The 20,672-nt window shown below is 39.3% G+C and overlaps 1 protein-coding gene across 1 annotated transcript in view; it reads right to left on the bottom strand.

Moving 5' to 3' along the window:
* The window catches only part of CEP97 (centrosomal protein 97), a 29,699-nt gene that overhangs the window by 7,934 nt on the left and 1,093 nt on the right, over positions 1-20,672 (bottom strand). Inside the window, exons 2-9 of the mRNA XM_049628107.1 lie at positions 19,550-19,692; positions 18,738-18,896; positions 17,324-17,425; positions 15,521-15,634; positions 14,796-14,962; positions 7,119-7,283; positions 5,281-5,414; positions 2,977-3,751 (exon numbers count right to left, since the gene is read on the bottom strand). Of these exons, the coding sequence (XP_049484064.1) occupies positions 2,977-3,751; positions 5,281-5,414; positions 7,119-7,283; positions 14,796-14,962; positions 15,521-15,634; positions 17,324-17,425; positions 18,738-18,896; positions 19,550-19,692 (1,759 nt within the window). The remainder of the gene's footprint in view (positions 1-2,976; positions 3,752-5,280; positions 5,415-7,118; positions 7,284-14,795; positions 14,963-15,520; positions 15,635-17,323; positions 17,426-18,737; positions 18,897-19,549; positions 19,693-20,672) is intronic.

Raw genomic sequence — 20,672 nt, 5'->3', positions numbered from 1 at the left:
GATCCACCATTATAAGCATCCCCTCCCAAATATCTTCAGCTCCTTTGTCTCTCTCTCCTATCATGTTCACCTGGAAAAAACCCATTCCTGGAAGAACCAAATTAACCATGCCCGAATCAGAAGAAAACAGCTGAGAGCTACTGATGAAAATCATACAACCTGACCTACTGTCTTCCACTCTAACTTTTTCCTCACATTGTCTGGTAATCCTCCATTCTCCTTGTAAGTTCACTTTTAAGACGAATACCTCACAACTCTCTCATTTTCAAATGTTGAGCCTGTCTTCTATATCACTGAAAAAGAAGCGGCATCCATTAGACAGGACTTCCTGTCCCCCAGTATCAAACCTACCACCTTGCCTGCTCCTGCTCCTGCTCCTGCTCCTAGCTCAGGCCACTCCCTCTTCTTGTGCACAGATCCTTCTTTCACCTTCTCAAGAACTTCAACCCCATACTTCTCCTTTCCTTCCTCTGCATTATCCGTTTTTCCCTACTTATTGAATCATTCCATCAACACATGAACATGCTCTGTATCTCCCATCTTTTTTTAAAATTTATTTGAGACAGAGAGAATGGGGGAAAGGGGCAGAGGAAGAGAGAAAGAGAGAGAGAGAAAGAGAGAGAGAGAAAGAGAGAGGGTCTTAAGCAGACTCTACGCACAGTGCAGAGCCTAATGTGGGACTTAATCCCACAATCATGGGATCATAACCTGAGCCGAAATCAAGAGTCAGAAGCTCAATCAACTGAGCCACCCAGGGGCTTTAGGTTCTTTAAAGAAGAATTTTCCTGGCGTGCCTGGGTGGCTCAGTTGGTTAAGCGTCTGACTCTTGATTTCAGTTCAGGTCATGATCTCACAGTTCGTGAGTTCAAGCCCTGTATCAGGCTCACACTAACAGTGCGGACATGCTTGGGATTCTCTTTCTCCCTCTTTCTCTGCCCCCTTCCCCTCCCCACGGCTTGTACATGCACTCTCTCTCTCTCAAAATAATCTTTTTAAAAAATAAACAAATATGGGCACCTGGATGGCTCAGTCGGTTAAGTGTCCAACTTCGGCTCAGGTCATGACTTTGTGGTTCACGGGTTCAAGACCCGCGTTGGGCTCTGTGCTGACAGCTCAGAGTCTGGAGCCTGCTTCAGATTCTGTGTCTCCCTCTCTCTCTGCCCCTCCCCTGCTCGCACTCTGTCTCTCTCTCTCTCTCTCAAAAATAAACATTAAAATATTGTTTTAAATAAATAAAATAATAGAAATTTCTTTAATTTCAGATTCTCCTCCAGCAACAACTCCTCTGTTCTTTTCCTCAAGCAACATACTCCAAAAGAACTGGCTACACTCATTCTTCACCTCTCATTCACTATTCAACCCATTCCAAACTGTCTGATTCCACTTTGTCACTGAAACTCCTCTTAGGAAATTCACTGGGCAGGAAAGGGTTAATTCAGCTAGCTTGGGATCTTCAAACCCTACATATTCCAAAGATAAGACCGGCCTTGACTGGGTCTGGGAAATAATATCCAAGCCTTTGAAATATCCTGTTGATAAGAGTATCTTTGTATATGTGGGCCTTGGGGCCAAACCAGATAGTTTATGCTAACAATGTGCTTTTAGGTGAATACCTGTTTTGTTCACCTGTGGCCCTGATACAGACACTGTACTGTAGCAGTCTGCCCTTATGTAAGGGGCTAAGGTCTAAGTAATTAAGGTTAGTCACACAGGCACTCAATGCTATGTGACTGATGCCCAATAAAAACCCTGCATATCAGGGCTTCAGTGAGCTTCCCTGGTTGGCAATACTTCATATGTGTTGTCACACATCATTGCCATGAGATTCAAGCCCTATCTGTACTACTCCACTGGAAGAAGACAACTAGAAGCCTGTGCCTGGTCTCTCCGGGACTCTGCCCTATACACCTTTTTTCTTTGCTGACTTTAATCAGTACCCTCTCACTGTAATACACCAGAGTCATGAATAGAATAGCTTTCCTGAGTTCTTTGAGTCTGTTTAGCAAATCATGAAACTCGAGAACAGCCCTAAGGTCCCCCCCGTATAGTCGCCAATAACTTCCAGCTTCTAAACTCTCTGTCCTCCCTACGGCACCTTTCTTCTCTCCTAAAACACTTCCCTATCAAAGCTGAGACACACGGGGTGCCTGGGTGGCTCAGGTGGTTGAGCACCCGACTTGGGCTCAGGTCATGATCTCGCAGTTCATGAGTTCGAGCCCTGCGTCAGGCTCTGTGCTGACAGCTCAGAGCCTGAAGCCTGCTTCGGATTCTGTGTCTCCCTCTCTCTCTGCTCCTTCCCCACTCATGCTCTGTCTCTCTCTGTCTCTCAAAAATGAATAAATATTAAAAAAAAAAATTTTTTTAAAAGCTGAGACACACATTCTCCCTATTTTTCTACCACACTGGGTGCCCCTTCTCAATGTCTTTCACTGCCTCCTCCTCTTCCAACTGATAATATCAATAAATATTGCTAGTGGCAATACTAATACTCAAAATAAATTTATGAAGTCCTAATTCTCTTGGGTGGCAGTCAGTAAAACATGTGAGCCCCAGAAGTGAGGAATAATTCCTACCATTGCCCCAGAATTTTAGTCCCTTCTAAATCCTCACTCTTTAATTCTCTCTTCACTTACTGGGTTCTATGTATACTTTCTCATTTCTATATTTATTCAGTTCCTTTACATTTTCTGTACCTTTCTAAAGTTTAAAAACATCTTTAAGACAAGTAATCACTCAACATTTACTGCTATACTGCATCAATGAACCAAGTGCTGAGCTAGAGATGGAAACAGATGCATTTGGCAGGTTCTGTCTTCAAAATGCTTTCCATATGTTCTAGATCAGGAAACCAAGAGTGTCAACACGGTATGAAGTATCCTGACCACAGCAGCGATGGTTCAATGTTCTGAATCAACTCTAAGACTCTGACACTCCCAAACCAACAAAACAGCACCTAAACAAGGACTTTTGGCCCACCTCCTTATTTCTTCAGTTAAGCAAACAATGTGCTCCTGCATTCTACGCAGCCGGATTTCATGACGCACATCTTTAGCTTGGGGGTTATAGTTCCTGGTATAAAAGCCTCGCCAAGAGGCCTGAAGTTTGGTGGCTGCTTCATTCAATTTCTGAAGGGCAACTTTATCTTGTCCCAAAGCAACAGGTCTCTGGGTTAAAACTCCGCAGGGAAGTTTCTCTGAAGCTGATTGAGATATGGTTTCTTCACTGTCTGGCAGCGTATGGAAGACATTGTGTCCAACCGACTCAGGAAAAGATATAAGACTATGGGTGTCATCCTTCAAGACAGCATTGGTTACTGTTGGCTCCAGACAAGGTAACAGCCCACCTTCCTCATTTACCTCTGTACTAACAGCACTTTCCGTAGTTTGAGCAGAATTCTCACTTGCAGTCCAAAAAGCCTTTTCTTCTTCCTTACTGAAGTCTTGGTTTTCCAGCCCTTTCAAAGACTCATCTGCAACACCATCATCTTCTAGGCCCAAGTTAATGCCTTGCAGCCTCAGCTCAACTGTAGGTGATACTGGAGACAGTCCTGATGGAACTGGCATAAAAGTAGACTCTGAAGAGAGAAGACTACAGTTTAACTTGTCCTCATCTGTCTGTATGTCTTCCAAGTGCAGGTCATTTCGGGAATATCTTGTAGCGTGTACAGAGGCTGGAAAGTTATTCTTAACAGCATGTAATTGATCATCATTACTGTTAGTCCCAACCCAAGAATTGACTTGGATGACGGGTTCTAGAAGAATCAACAAAATATCATTGAAACCACTAAATATTTAAAGAGGTATTTTTTTAGTTTTATCTTTGTAATGAAATCTAACCCCTAAAATATAGTAAATAAAATGCCTTCAGTGATTTCCTCCAATATGCCTAAAACATCAAAGACTTAAGAAAATGAATTCTTGCAATAATCATGGGAAAAATCAAAGTATCAGTCAATACAAAAGGTGGCAACTCTGAATGTTTTTTCTCTGAACGTTTTTTAAGAATTAAAATTGAAGCACAGTGAAAGAAACAATCAACAAAACAAAAAGGCAACCTACTGAATGAAAAAAGATACTTGCAAGTGATATATCCAATAGAGGGTTACTATCCAAAATATATAAAGAACTGATACAACTCAACATCTAAAAAACAAATAATCCAATTAAAAATGGTCAGAAGACATGAGCAGACATTTCTCCAAGAGACATCCAGATGGCCAGACACATGAAAAGATGCTCAATATCACTCATCATCAGGGAAATGCAAATCAAAACTACAATGAGATATCACTTCACACCTCTCAGAATTGCTAAAATGGCTAAAATCAAAAATACAAAAAAACAAGCGATGGCAAGGATGTATAGAAAAAAGAACGTACACTGTGGGTGGGAATGCAAACTGTAGCCACTATGGAAAACACTATGGAGGTTCTTCAAAAAGTTAAAAATAGAACTACCCTATGATCTAGAAATCTCACTACTTGGTATTTACCCCAAAAAATGTAAAAACACTAATTCAAAGGGATACATGTACCCCTATGTTTACTGCAGCATTATTTACAGTAGTGCTATTACGGAAGCAGCTCAAGTGTGCAGTGAATGAAGAAGATGTGACATACACACACACACACACATAATGAAATAACATTCAGCCATCATAAGGAATGAAATCTTGCTATTTGCAATAACATGGAAGGATCTAGAGAGTATTATGCTAAGTGAATTAAGTCAGAGAAAGACAAATATCATATGATTTCACTCATATGTGGAATTTTAGAAACAAAACAAATGAGCAAAGGAAGAAAAGAGAGACAGACAAACCGAGAAACAAACTCTTAACTATTGAGAACAAACTGATGGCTACCAGAGGGGAGGTGTGGGGGCGGGGGGTGGGGGGATGGGTGAAATAGGTGATGGGGATTAAGAATATGTTTATCATGATGAGCACTGAGTAATGTACAGAATTGCTGAATCACTATATTGTACACCTGAAACTAATATAACACTGTATGTTAACTATACTGAAATTAAAATTTAAAATGTAATAAAAAATAATACTAAAAACATAATACCAATGACAAAAACAATAATAAACAAAAATTAACACCTTAAAATACAGTAGTTTTACATGTATGCCTGTATAGATACATATATAAAATATAAGACCTAAATGTTCACTTAACAAACAAAAAATTAGGAGAATGTATACTTTTTTGTTTTATGGTACGCAACAGATCTAACAACTTGAAGAAAAAGGATCAGAGAGCAGTTAATTTCGTACCGCCTTCCTGGACTCTCTGGCCATCTTGAACAGGGCTTGAATGCTCAGGTACAAGGGGTGTTCTTGTTTCAACAGGAGCAAGAGGAGCCAGCTCTTCACTTTGGCTTTGGTTCATCAACTGCCTCTGGTGAAACCTGAAAATCAATAACATCTGATGTGATTTAATACAAACCACAAAAACAAAGCTTTTTTGCTTCTTACATAATACTGTCAAAAACGTAGAAATGTACAAGTTTTTGAAGTAGATATCTTTAATTACTTCCAAATCAAAAAGTCTCATTTGAGGGGCGCCTGGGTGGCTCAGGCAGTTAAGTGTCTGACTTCGGCTCAGGTCATGAACTTGCAGTTTATGGGTTTGAGACCCACGTTGGGCTGTGCTGACAGCTCAGAGCCTGGAGCCTGCTTTGGATTCTGTGTCTCCCTCTCTCTTTGTTCCTCACCTGTTCACACTGTGTGTCTTTCTCTCTCTCTCTCGCTCTCTCAAAAATAAAGATTTAAATAATTTTTTTAAAAAGTCTCATTTGAAATCACTGGATAGAAAAGGTTAAGAAACTTATTTTTAATTTTTTTTAACGTTTATTCATTTTGAGAGACAGAGAGAGACAGAGCGTGAGCAGGGAAGGAGCAGACAGAGAGGAAGACACAAAATCCGAAGCAGGCTCCAGGCCTGGGGCAGGGCTCGAACTCACGGACCAGACCTCGAGATCATGATCTTAGCCAAAATTGGACGTTTAACCAACTGAGCCACCCAGGTGCCCCAAGAAACTTATTTTTAACTCACAATCATATAGACACTCTCATAGGAACAAACATGCACAAACACGTGAGGGCAGGACTGTGATTAAAAAAAATAATAACTTTGGTTCTAGCTTCACTTTTTTTTTAACATTTATTTTTGAGAGAGCAGGGGAGGGGCAGAAAGAGAGAGACACAGAGGAGCTGAAGAGGGCTCTGCATTGACAACAGAGCCCGATGCGGGGCTCGAAGTCAAAAACCGTCAGATCATGACCTGAGCCCAAGTGGGACTCTTAGCCAACTGAGCCACCCAGGTGCCCCTTGGCTTCACGTCTTAATATTAGTATTTAAACACCCAGATGAGGGGAACCTGGGTGGCTCAATCCATTAAGCGTTAGACTCTTGGTTTTAGCTCAGGTCATGATCTCACAGTTCACAAGATCGAGCCCCACCTTGGGCTCCATGCTGACAACAGAGCTGGCTTGGGATCCTCTCCCTCTCTCTCTGCCCTGCACCTACTCACATGCACTCTCTCTCCCTCTCTCTCTCTCAAAATAAGTAAACTTTAAAAATAACAAAAACCCATATGAAACACCTACACTAAAAGAATAAATATGTATTTTTTAAAAATCCCCTTCTCCCAGGGTGCCTGGGTGGCTCAGTCAGTTGGGCATCCGACCTTCAGCTCAGGTCACAATCTCACTGCTCATGAGTTGGATCGCTGCATGGGGCCCTGTGCTGACAGCTCAGAGCCTGGAGCCTGTTTCAGAGTCTGTCTCCATCTCTCTGCCCCCTTCCCTGCTCATGCTCGCTCTCGCTCTCTCTCTCTCTCTCAAATATAAAAAATAAAACATAAAAAAAAAAAAATTTTAAGTCCCCTTCTTCCATAGTGCTTGGCTCTCCCCACTCAGGAAATGACTAACAATGCAAGCTGGACTGCACCACATGGTTTAGTTCCCCAGCAGGACTGCTGCAGTGACAAGCGGCCCAACTACCCAGAAATGTGGGTCACAGTACTTGCCTCTGTCCTACTAACCATGCAGGAAGACTCAGAGGTATTTTCACTTGTGAATTCACCAGCTGCTACAAATAAAGGGGCTTACCTCTGTTTGCTCAGAATCTTCTCTAGTTTGGCATCCTCGGCAGTTTGAAGACCCAGCGTAGAAGTGAGAGGACAGACTGTAGCCAGATACTGGACAAGCTGGATGTGCTGGCCTGGCCGATAGGCTCTCCCCTTGCCTTGACTATAGAGCCATTCAGCTTTCAAACTGGAATCAGGGGATATACAAAAGAGGAGAGGACACCAGAGTAGACAAGATACATTTTGAAGCAACAATCATCTTCCTTCTTAATTTATAGCATCATTGGATGGTTTTCATAAATAAAATCCACATAAGTTCTTTTAAAAAATCTTTCCTTCTGATTCACTCCCTTTACTATCACAATGTTTTAAACCTTTTTACTTGCTTAGGGGCACTTCCACAAAGTTGTACTTATGGTTCCAAAAATCTTTAAGTTATTTTCAAAGAAGCAATGAGTATTTCCTCTATTTGCTGTCAAACTAAAGTACCTAAATATATCAATTACATTTAAATCCATTAGTTCATACTGATAGCTAAAAAAAAAAAAAAAAAAAAAAAAAAAAAAGCTAATGGGGGTGGAGGTGGGGCCTGGGTGGCTCAGTCATTTGAGCATCCAACTCTTGATTTCCACTCAGCTCATGACCCCAGAGTTGTGAGATTGAGCCCTTTGTCCAGCTCCATGCTGTGCCAGGCCTGTTTAGAATTCTCTTTCTCTCTCTCTCTCTCTCTCTCCTCCTTGGCCCCTCTCCCCAACTCATGTGCTTGCTCTCTCTCTAAAATAAAAAAATTTTAAAAAGGGGTGCCTGGGTAGCTCAGTGCGATTCTGGATTTTGGCTCAGGTCATGATCTCACAGTGAGATCAAGCCCCACATGGGACTGTCTGCTGTCCGTGCAGACTTCAGATCCTACTTCAGATCCTCTGTCCCCCTCTCTCTCTTTCTCAAAATAAATAAATAAGCTTTTTTAAAAAGTCATTTATACAAACAAAAAATTTCTTTAAAGCTGATTGGTCACAGCTGGAAGATGCTAGTGCCCCACCAACTCATTATTTTTAACAATTGGTAAGTAAAGGATAAGAATTAAATATTATTAATTCTATCTTTCCTATACAAGCTACACCATGAGTGACCAAATAGTTACTTTATAGAAGTATTCCAGCTAATAAAATGAATGGATTAAAACCTCACCATTTTGAAGCTCTCAGTGAATGAATTAAGGGTTTAGGCATTAATAGCTAGCTACTAATAACAATAACATGAAGGGCAAACAAACACTGTGTCTGTGTGTGTGTGTGTGTGTGTGTGTGTGTGTGTCCCTTGCTAGAACCCAAAAAGTAGTCTTCCCACAAAAAAGCCTGAATCTAATGAAACCTATGCATGTTCCTACCAAGTTACAGGAAACACAGGAGAAAGGACCACATCAAAGGACAAAGGAATATAACCAGCGAAATAAGCACAGTGGGAAACTCCACAGGACACATCATCTGGTTTTATCAACAACAACCAAAAAAAGGACAAAAGAAAGCAAAAATAAATAAATAAATAAATAAAAGAATAGAAACCTATAGTTAAAAGAGATTTAAAAGCATCATCTTGAAGGGTGCCTGGGTGGCTCAGTCAGTTGAGCAACTGACTTCGGCTCAGGTCATGATCTCACGGCTTGTGAGTTCGAGCCCTGCATAGGGCTCTGTGCTGACAGCTCAGAGCCTGGAGCCTGCTTCGGATTCTGTGTCTCCCTCCCTCTCTCTGCCCCTCCCCCACTCATGCTGTGTCTCTGTCTCAGAAATAAATACTAAAATAAATTTTAAAATAAATAAATAAATAAATAAATAATAAAAGCATCATCTTGAGCATCTGGCAAGTTGAGCCCTCAGGTGACTCCAGCCTCATGTGTGATTTCACAATTGCGTGAGAACCACCCAATCAGCATGGCCAGCCCATGGAGCACGCAACAATAATAAATTCATGTTTTAAGTCACTAAAAAAGCAAGAAGGAAATTTAAAAGCTATAGAGACAAATCACAATGTAGGGCCTTATTTGGATCCTGTTTCCAAAAAAAAAAAAAACCAAAAATTTAAAAACTGCCTTTATGAGGACTATTAGAAATGTAAGCACTGAACTAATATCTGATGTTATTAAGGAATTATTACATTTTTTGAGATGATAGTAGTATTATAGTTATTTCATTAAGAGCCCTATCTTTTAGAGATATATACTGAAATAGTCACAGATGAAATTATATGTACTTTGAGATATGCTTGCAAATAAGAGGAGAACAGGGAGTAGGTGAAGTTACAGATGACAAGGTTGGCCACGAGTTGTAAACTGTTGAAGTTGGATGATGAATTCATGGGAGGTCATTATACTACTCTTTACTTTTGCATATACGTTTTGATGGGTTTTTTCATTAACATGCCATTGCCTCAATTTTACCATTCTTTTTTTTTTTTTTCCCTAAGTTTGTTTATTTGAGATAGACAGAGACAGTGCAAGTGGGGGGAGCAGAGAAGAGGGAGGGAGAGAGAATCCCAAACAGGCTCCATGCTGCCAGCACACAGCCCGATGTGGGGTTCGAACTCATAAACCATTAGATCATGACCTGGGCCGAAACCAAGAGTCTGACACTTAACCTACTGAGCCACCCAGGCAACCCTCAATTTTACTATTCTTAAATCTACCCCTCAACTTGAAGTTGAGGCTGGATCATTTTAGTATACTTTCTCTATTTTTATAGCATTAACTTAGCATTACAAAGAGTTTGAAAATCACTTTCAATCCACAACCATTTATTTGGACCTTGATATTAAGGTATCCACATCATACAAACTGTACAGTCCAAAACTGTCGAGACACCCACATTCTACTATAGACAGAAAAGAAACTGGTTCTTTGATAACTGGTTAAATCATGCAAGAGAGTCATGGTGCAAATAAAACAACATTAGTTTCCTGTGATTTGCCAGTTTCATAAGAAAAGAAAAACTGTTTTCGAACAATGAGATATGAGGTATGGCAAGCTGATGAACTGAAGTTATGAAATCCCAACCTTAGTCTAAAGATAAAAATTTTATTTTACCTAATAAAAATAATTCAAAGTATTTCTTCCATGGATTCATTCCTGTGCACTAAATACTGATCATTCAAAATGTTCTTGAAATCTGCTCTAAATTTCCCTAAGTTCTCCTGGCAAGCAGGAGAGAAGCTGGAAAGCTGTCCCCAAAAAAGATCCATAGTAGAAAACAATCACCAACTTTAATGTTAGCCAGCAAGCAACAGGTCTAAGTCATAGATGTTTTGTAGCTGGGAAAGAGAGAAGTGAAAGTAAGAGGAGAGAGAAGGCTTCAGTGTGAATATTCCAGTTTTAAGTGTGTGAGAAAACCCACAAACTGTGGAACATCAACTACTGTAACATCTGTTTCTCTGCCTTTGCTTCACATTCATCAGTATCATTACACAAGTTTATTAATCCATACAACATTCTCCTAGGTAAAATAATCTCCTTGCCAATTAAAACAGCATTGCCAATTCAAAGAAAAACAAAATTAAAAATCATTCAGCTTAACCTATTAATTTCAAATCATTGCAGTATGATTCTTCTCTTGAAACTGAAGGAATAATTTACATAATAGAAGTAACAACTATTAAGAGAGAGAACTTAAAACAATCTGCTGTTTCTCATTAAAGAAAAAAAGGAGTATTAGATGAAATGATATTTAATATTTGCTTTTAAAATATTCTACAAGGGGGGGGCGCCTGGGTGGCTCAGTCAGTTAAGCGTCCAACTTCAGCTCAGGTCATGATCTCACGGTCCATGAGTTCGAGCCCCGTGTCGGGCTCTGTGCTGACAGCTCAGAGCCTGGAGCCTGTTTCAGATTCTGTGTCTCCCTCTCTCTCTGCCCCTCCCCTGCTCATGCTCTATCTCTCTCTGTCTCAAAAAAACATTAAAATATTCCACAAGGGGTGGAGGGGTGCCTGGGTGGCTTAGTTGGTTAAGTATCCAACTTTAGCCCAGGTCATGATCTCGCAGTTGTGAGTTTGAGCCCTGCATCGGGCTCTGTGCTGACAGCTCAGAGCCTAGAGTCTGCTTTGGACTCTGTGTCTCCATCTCTCTCTGCCCCTCCCCAACTCATGCTCTCTCTCTCTCTCTCTCTCTCTCTCTCTCTCTCTCTAAAATAAAGATCAAAAAAAATTTTTTTTTAATATTCCAACAAGGGGCACCTGGGTGGCTCAGTCAGATAAGTGTCCGACTCTTGATTTCAGCTCAGGTCATGATCTCACAGTTGGCGGGATCGATTCCCATGTTGGGCTCTGCACTGACACTGTGGAACCTGCTTGGGATGCTCTCTCTCCCTCTCCCTCTGCTCCTCCCCTGCCCCTCCCCTGCTTGCTCACTCTGCCAAAATAAATAAATAAACATTTTTAAAAAATAATAAAATAGTCCAACAAAAAAAGTGGGCAATACATGAAACAAGATAGGCAAAGTTGGTAATTGCTGAAGGAGTATGGTGCGTATTTAGGTGTTCACTATGGTACTCTCTCTACTCCAAAATTCTGCTCTGTAAGTTCTGATCTCCAACTAAACAACAGAGGTGTAGCTTGGGACTAGGACGCATAAATAATAAAACAAATGGAAACAAATTCCAAAAGGACTCCAAATACTGAGTTCCTACACAAAGGTGCTGGTCTTTGCACAGGTGTGCCTCTCTCTGAGAAAGCACTCATTCACAGCACCACAGGAGTGGCTGACTGCTCAACTTACTCTTTCCAGTGACACACACATTCAACATGTGGCTACCTGAAGTCATCCAAGAACCTGGGATACTTTTCATAATGAAGAAAATTTTTAATCTGGATGTTCCTCGCAAACAACAGGCTGGGTAGATATAAAAACTGGAAATTCCTTCCTGTCCTTCAGGGCAATCCCCAAGGTTGACCAGGAAAATGTGTTGAATGCTGCTCAGGCTACTCATATGACAGCTCTCCCTTATAATAATTCTGTCCTCCTAAACAAAACTTCCAGAGTTGTTGGTTGTTTTTTTTTTTTAAGTTTATTTATTTATTTTGAGAGAGACAGAAGACAGTGTGAGTGGGGGAGGGGCAGAGAGAGAGGAGGAACGAGAGAATCCCAAGCAAGCTCTGCACTATCAGCGCAGAGCCCAACATGGGGCTTGAGCTTATGAACCTCGAGACCATGACCTGAGCCTAAATCAAGAGTCAGATGCTTAACCAACTGAGCCACCCAGGCACCTCACTATGTTCTATTCTTACTCTCAGTGGTGACTATGTAGGTATTTTTAAATATTATTTTTTAACTATATCTGAATTATGTGATACCTTGCAGTTTTTTTAAATGTTGGGGCAGGAGGGTGGGGAGAATCCGTTGCTATTGTGCTATCCTCCCAACTCTTCCTTCATTCCATACTTATTTAGTGTAGGATGACCCCATGGAAAGACCACCCCAGTGAAAGCCTACTTCTTCTCTACTTCCTGAAATCTCTGAAATCACAGAAAGTTAAAAAAAAAAAATGCAAATTCATCTTAAAGTCACTTGTATTAAAACTATTTCCACAGTGTACAAACATAGCCTTTGCATTATTATTCATCTATTCAACAATTCATCTTCTCATCTTTTTTTTTTTTTTAAGTTAGCTTTATGTCCAATGTGGGTCTTGAACTCATTACTCTGAGATCAAGAGTCACATGTTCTAGACACCTGGGTGGCTCAGCTGGTTAAACGTCTGACTTCAGCTCAGGTCATGATCTCACAGTTTGTGAGTTCAAGCCCCACACTGGGCTCACTGCTGTCACTGCAGAGCCTGCTTCAGATCCTCTGTCCCCCTCTCTGTCCCTCCTTGCTCACGTTCTCTCTCTCTCTCTCTCTCCCCCTCTCAAAAATAAAAATATAAACAAACAAACAAATAAGTCACATGCTCTACCAACTGAGTCAGCCAGGCACCCCAAATATCTTCTGCTTTTTAGCATTTGCTTTAGTTTCTATGAAACACCTCAATTTTCAGTCTCTATCTTTAAGTAATACTGACAATTATCCTTTATTAAGCACCTATTATATGATCAGTATTATGCTATATGCATTATCCTGATCCTCATTCTTGAAAGCTATTATCCACATTTTACAGATGAGAAAACAAAGGCTCACAGAAACTAAGGAACTTGTCCAGGCCACATAGCTAATAGGTGGGAGGGAAAGATGCGAAGCCTTCTCTTGTCCCTTTTCCCAGGTCTCTTTTTACACCAAAGTCTTATCTCTGCCCATCTCACCTCCTGCCTCCTACATGAAAATGTTGCCAGTCATACTTGCATAGAAAAATCTGACAAGTATTTTTTCTGTTAAAGGAAGAGCCAGAGAAGATAATCAGAGTAAACCCATATTCAAGCTTTAGAACTACCCATAGTTGAAAACAAAATAAGGTTTCTGAGTACACAGCAACACAATGCAAAAGACAAGCCACACTATTTTGTAGGCAAACTAGACCCTACACATGTCCCTCCCCTACACTATGTAGGTCCTGACTGCCATTCCTCACTGCCTCATGCCTTATTCAGCAACTAGATGAAGCAGCAGGAATAAGGAAAAGGAAAGCCCTGTCAGTAATCTACCACTCATCCTCCCACGGGCATACCCCTCAAGCAGCTACTATCAGTCTCTAGTACAGATGGAGAGAAATGGTAAGAAATAACATACATGTTGAGTCCATGAGTGCATGTAGGTATGCAGTGAGAGGCAGAGATGAAATGAGGCACAGTGAAGAGAATACACTCATCTCAATTCTCATGCCCTTTAACTCTGCTCTCCCACTCTTGTCCACATCCTAGTTTCTTATCTCCCCTAAAGCTCTGATTCCACTGACCACGTGTCAGCGTCCAGAATACCCCATCATGCAGAGGTACCAGCTCCAAGTGTAGAAACCATCCATGATTACAGAGATAGGGGAGTTCCACTTCTGCTGCTTCACAGGGAGGAGTAGGGGAGGACCAATCAGCATGCCTACTACCAGTTCCAAATGGGAACTTGGCAGGAATTTTCCCAAGGAATCACTGTTATAAATGGTAGTTGGGTCCTATTATTAATACCGCCCTTACATATAGGATGGATTAGGAGCTTTTGCGGGATTGGTCTGAGACCCTATATAGCATCCAGAACATGATTTCTACAGAAAACGCACCAGGGGTGACTGGGTGGCTCAGTCGGTTGAACATCCAGCTTCAGCTCGGTCATGATCTCGTGGTTTGTGAGTTCAGGCCCCGCATCAGGCTCTGTGCTGACAGCTCAGAGCCTGGAGCCTACTTTGGATTCTGTGTCTCCCTCTCTCTCTGCCCCTGCCCCGCTTGTGCTCTGTCTCTCTCTCTCTCTCAAAAATAAATAAACATTAAAAAAAAAAAAATGCTCCAAGCTCCTGAACAACCAACAAAAGACCTTTTAGAAATCAAATTGTTGTAAGTTGGGCATTAAGTTAAACTCACTAGCCCCAGCATCTGGGGCTGATATTTATATCTTATCCCTTCTTAGGATAGAAAATCCTAAACGACCAGCATATAGTTTGCCATATGATTGCATTAATGATCTTAATTTCTAAATGCACATTTTAAGAAATATTTCGTTTATTAAACTGTAGCCAGCTAGAAATGGTCTTTATGGTAACTTCCATGATTAATGTGATATTAAAGAGGTCGTGTTTACCTTTCCTTCTGAGAAATCACATATCCATCTAGGACTCTGAGGTTTAAGCACCAGCTGACGATGTATGGCCGATAGTCAAACCCTGGAATGGATGGTGTTGCCATCACACAAGGATTGTTCATGATTGACAACTGTTCCAATTCAGTTAAGGATGCCAAAAAAGAGATCTGAAACAAAGGATATCTTTGTTGAATGAAATAGACTATTCATTATCAAGCACAGGGCTTCCATTGTTGATTACACATCTTTGGCAGTTTGAGAATGCAACAATTTCCCTCTTGTTCTGAAAAGCAACAAGTACCACTCTTATATTATCCAAAGGCTTCCAAAATTCCATCAATATGACCATCTGTCCTTGCTTCACAAAACTGCTTACAAATATCAGCAATGTTTCCTAATAGAGAAAATCCTATCTTGAAAACATAATAGCCAGAGAAAGGTAGAGTGTCCTTTATTGACCCCTTTAATGTAGATATACATCTACCACAAATCCTTTCCAAATGGAACAAAAGTTGCAGCATTACAAATGAAATGAAGCGTTAGTGACCCACTGACATTAAAAAAAAGTAGAAAGAAAAATAACGATCATCTTGAGTCCAGTGTTTCATCTTAATGGTAGTGTCTTCCAAGATGCTCACAGTTCACAAGTGAGCTCACAACTTTATCCTGCATCTCTTCTATTCTTTGTAGCTTCCTGGATCCCACAAAATACCCTCAAATTTTACCTCATTTAGGTCGCGGATTTCATTTTCTGCCAAGGAAAGTATAGCAAGACTTCTGGGTAGATAAGCTGGTGCCATTCTAAGAGAAGTGATGATGTTTCCATGTAAAAGCAGGGTCTTGAAAGTAAAAACAGAATGAAATTACAAATGAAAAATTTGTAAAAACAGAAAGTAAAAACAGAATGAAATTACAAATGAAAAATTACAAATGTTATCTATTTTGACATAACCAAAATGGTGAGTATGAAAAATAAAGGGACCTATTTTATTATACTTTTCATCACTTACAAAGCAAAGATTAATAACACTGCAAGGGTCCTAGGTGGTCTTCTAATCCAACTTTCTCTTTTCGTGTCCACATTCTGAGCTCAAGAACGTTTAAAGATGTGTCCAAGAACACACACTTGATATAGTAACTAGCATTTTTTGAGATTTAAGTTATTAAAACTTGAACCATTTCCAACATATTGTTCATTTCCTTTTAAAACATCAAAATAGGGGCACCTGGGTGGATCGGTCGGTAGAGCATGCAACTCTTGATCTCATGGGTTATGAGTTCAACCCCACAATGGGTAGAAAGATTACTTAAAAATAAAACCTTCAATACAAAATCAAAATAAAGAGTGAGAAAAGTGAAAGATAACATTAAAAGAATCACATATATGGGTGCCTGGGTGGCTCAGTCAATTGAGCGTCTGACTCTTGATCTTGGCTCAGGTCATGATCTCACAGCTTGTGAGATCCAGCCCCATGTTGAGCTTTGCGCTGAGAGCTTGGGATTTGCTCTCTCCCTCTCTCTCTCTGTCCCTCCTCTGCTTGCACTCTCTCTCTCAAAATAAATAAATAAACTTTAAAAAAAATCACACATAAAGCAAATTTTCCAATTTGCTTTGGTAAATTGGAGAGAGAGGTAACCCACAACCCACAATTTACAACTGTATTCTCTTGAAAGCTAAAAGCTTAAGAAAGGTAGAACATGCTATTTGCAGATAAAGCTGATTCAAATTATGTCAGCAACAATGAATAACTAAAGGCTTTGAATATCCAGGGTTCTGATAAAATAATCATTCCAGGAAAAAAAAAATCCTTAGTTCATTTGAATTCTCTTAGTATATGGACACATCAGATTGTTTACAGTAATTGCTGCTAAAAATGATTTATGCTCAAGACATGGGGAACGGTGAGTTAATAACACTGCTTCTAAGGTTTAACGAATTCACCTAATGCTAATAATATCCACCGATGCAAAAATATGGAAAAAGCCTACATGTTTTTGAAGCTTCAATTGCAACTTATTTGATTGCATAATTCAATCAAACTTACTTATTTGATTGCATAATTCATTCCCCTCCATAAAAAGTGCTATATATTACAAGTTTACTTTTTAAATTAAAGTGAAGTGACTTTTGATAACTTAGTGATAACTATTACTCAAAAAACAGCCATCCTGAGTGTCAAAAAACAGACTCAAGTTCAGGAATGATTACATGTCAGCCCAATATGTTACATATTACATAGCTACGCTGTTAGTGTTGGCTGATTAGACATAAAGGGGACTTCATTATGTTCAAAGGATGGCAAATAAGAATTAACCTTAACTACAATGATCAGTTTTAATTAAAATAAATCAATTACAGAAACTAACAACAGAGTATTTCATACTTCATTTCTGGTACTCTAATAGAATTTTTATCAGAAGTTACAATCTGTTCTTCATACAGAGTAGGATGATTTTAGGCCAATCAGATCACTTCCTTTTGGTATATTAGTATAAAATTTCAGAAATGACACAGCAAACAGACTTACCTTCAGTGATACCAATTTCGATAGATCACCAATCTGGGGTATGTTATTGTCTGATAAATCAAGGTGCTGTAGAGCTGTGCAGCTACTGATTTGTTCTATGGCCTGTCACAAGAAAAGCATCACACAAAATCAAAAAACGAAATTCTTCCCTAGTTCCTCGTAGCTGAGTCTCCTGCCTCCTCTGCTTCCAACTGTAAGCAGAGGAGGAGAGCTTAGCAAGAGAAAGAGGGGGCAGTAATAATAGAATTTGGTAAATTCTTATGTAACAAGCTTCCACCTTCATTATCCCTCTGAAAGTAGAACCATGTCATCCCAGATATTTATAGCTTGAAAAAACCTTAGTGATAACACATGACAGTTGGTATAGTATAGAGTTTATAAGTAAAGAGTGGAACCAAACTGGATGGATTCAAATCCTGGCTCTGTAACTTCCTGGCTATGTGACCTTAAGCAAGTTACTTTACCTCTCTGGATCTCAGTTTCTCATTTATGTAATGGACATAATGACTATACCTACTTCATAGGCTGTCATGACATTGAATGAGTTGACAGTTAAGGTGCTTAGAATAGCATCTAGCATTAATTAACTGATCAATAAGTCAGCTATTACTATCATTTAATTGAGTCCCTCATCTAACATATCAAAAAATAGGACACAGGGATTTTAACTTACCAAAATTTTAGAGCTACTAAGTGGTGAAAGCAGGACTAGAGTCCAGATCTCTTGACTTTTATTTTGCATTTATTTATTTTTAATATAATTTATTGTCAAGTTGGCTAACATACAGTGTATACAGTGTGCTCTTGGTTTTAGGGGTTGATTCTGTGACTCATCGCTTGCATACAACACCCTCTCTTTACTTTTAAAACAGTATATTCTCTACTATATTATTAAACATTTATTCAAAGCTTAATGCAGCATGATACAGTCTCCCTCCTAACATTCCATTCTACTGTTTGATCTATTCCTCTAAGTATAATATAGATTCTTTGTCCACATTTAAAACACTATGGGACTGTGTTATGTGTTTCAAAATAAATTATTTTTTCAGTTTATGTTAACTGAAATGATCCCTGGAATGTGGGAGTAGGTACTTTCACGTTTTATTCTATTTATTTCTGTATTCACTATTATAGTGAATACCTTTGTAAATTAAAAAAAGAAACAATTCAGGGCACCTGGGTAGCTTGGTCCGTTGGGTGCCTGACTTTGGCTCAGGTCATGATCTCGCAGTTCGTGGATTCAAGCCCTGTGTAGGGCTCTGTGCTGACAGCTCAGAGCCTGGAGCCTGCTTCGGAGTCTGTGTCTCCCTCTCCCTCTCAGCCCCTCCCCTGCTCATGCTCTGGCTCTCTCTCTCTCTCTCTCTCTCAAAAATAAATAAACATTAAAAAAATTAAAAAAAAAAAAATTCACCTTAAGATTATTTCCTGCCAAATTCAGCCATTCCAAATGTACTAGATCCTTTAGCCCTTCCACATAGCCAATGCTATTATGAGGCAAATTTAACACCCTGAGTTGGGTCAGTTTGGCCACACCCATCATTCGCACCAGCCGATTATTAGCCACTGACAACTGTGGAAAGGAAAAGATATCATTTTTCTTAGTAAAACATGCATATTATTTTCACATGACAATGGTTAAAAAGATTTGTTTACATGGCTAAATATTCCCAAATATACAAACCCAGTTTGAACTTTTCACATATTTTGTCTAAATACTCTACAGTGCTTGTTGTTGTAAGTTGTTCCTAGGCAATAGAGAATATACATAAAACTGAGCCATCAGAACCTCTCCAACTATTCAAAAGAAAACACTTTTAACAGAGCAATTACTTGAGAATATAAGCTCCACAAGAATGAGATCCTTATAATGTCTGGCAAAATCTAGAGCAGTACCAGATATATAAGGGAGACCAATAAACATTAATTGAAAGAATGAATGAATGAACTCTTTACCTCCGTCATAACATAAAAAGTTATCTTAGCAACACAATGCTTTGCCAACATAAAATATCTCCTTTTTTAACAAATGCTTCTTTTTCTAGTCTATTTTAAATGCAGCACATAAATAAATGTTCATCTTCAAGGAAAACTGTCATGTAAAAATTTAAGGTACCATTTACTGCTTTCCAGGCCTGTATAGTTACTTTTTGTTAGGTTATTTTATTGTTTTGTATAATAATAAACTGGTTGTATATAACTATTTCCCCAGATAGCAATACCTACCTGTATTAATCGTCTACATTTCTCAAGATTTTCCAATTTAATAATTTGATTTTTATCCAGAATCAAAGTATGAATATCAGCTTCACAGGGTAAGTTTGGACTTAATTTCTGTAGTCCCTGTCCTGACCAGTTGACCACTGATCCTTGAAAATAGAAGAGAAATTGTTAGAAAACACAAATACAATGGTTGAGCATAGGGATGGAATTATATTCATAAAATCTCTATATTTAAGGTTAAAAAACACCAGGGCATAATAAATATCAAGATTTAAAAACTAAAGCAATCGAGTTCTAAAAGACCACAGATTGAAATTATTCACTTTCTCTCAGAAATATCAAAAATTACACCTAAAAATCTGTGATATTCTACTCAAGTTTCTATGATGTAATGCTTTGGAATGCTTCACATTTAAATATGAACTATTCCATATTTTGTGGCTAAGTAATGATTGTATTTTTTTTAATGGAACTAATCTTTTGATAGAGATCAACCTGCTTGCAATCTAATTACCAGTATATCCTAAAGTCCCCGATTATTTTAAAAATCATAGTTCAGTTAATTTATCTATGAATTGAGAACAATACACTTGATTGAGGTGGGGATTAAAAAAAGAAATGATATAAACAAAACTTAGCCCCATTCCTGGCACACAGAAGCCAATAAAGTAATTTAGTTTCACAGACGTTTCAAATCCTATTTCCCCGGGTTAACCATTGTGCTATCTTGGGCAGGTCATTGATCTCTTTGGGGCTCACTTTTCCACTCTATAACATGGGAATGATAATAATATTTGCCTTACAATGTTGTTCTACAGAGAAAATGAGATATTAAAAAAAAAAGCCTCAGAACATCATCTGGCTCACATAAAAAGTACTCCTTAAATGTTTACTGCTATCACTGTAGTTCCCGTGGGGGGCTGGGGGGGGGGGGGTGCAGTTTAAGAGAAGCAGATATCAAAAAGGGGTGGAGCCACAGAAACTGCCAATTTCAAATTTATACCCAGATTAAGATTACTGTGGGAAATAATTATGCGAGATTGCTCTCCTGAAAGGTTTCAACGTTTTTTCATTGTCTAATGGATTCTAGCATTGGCGGGGGGGGGGGGGGGGGGGGGGGGGGGGG

Source organism: Panthera uncia, chromosome C2 (genome assembly GCF_023721935.1).
Source record: "Panthera uncia isolate 11264 chromosome C2, Puncia_PCG_1.0, whole genome shotgun sequence".
Lineage (NCBI taxonomy): Eukaryota > Metazoa > Chordata > Mammalia > Carnivora > Felidae > Panthera > Panthera uncia.
The sequence above is the reverse complement of the archived record's forward strand: the minus strand, read 5'-3'. Positions and strand labels throughout refer to the sequence as shown.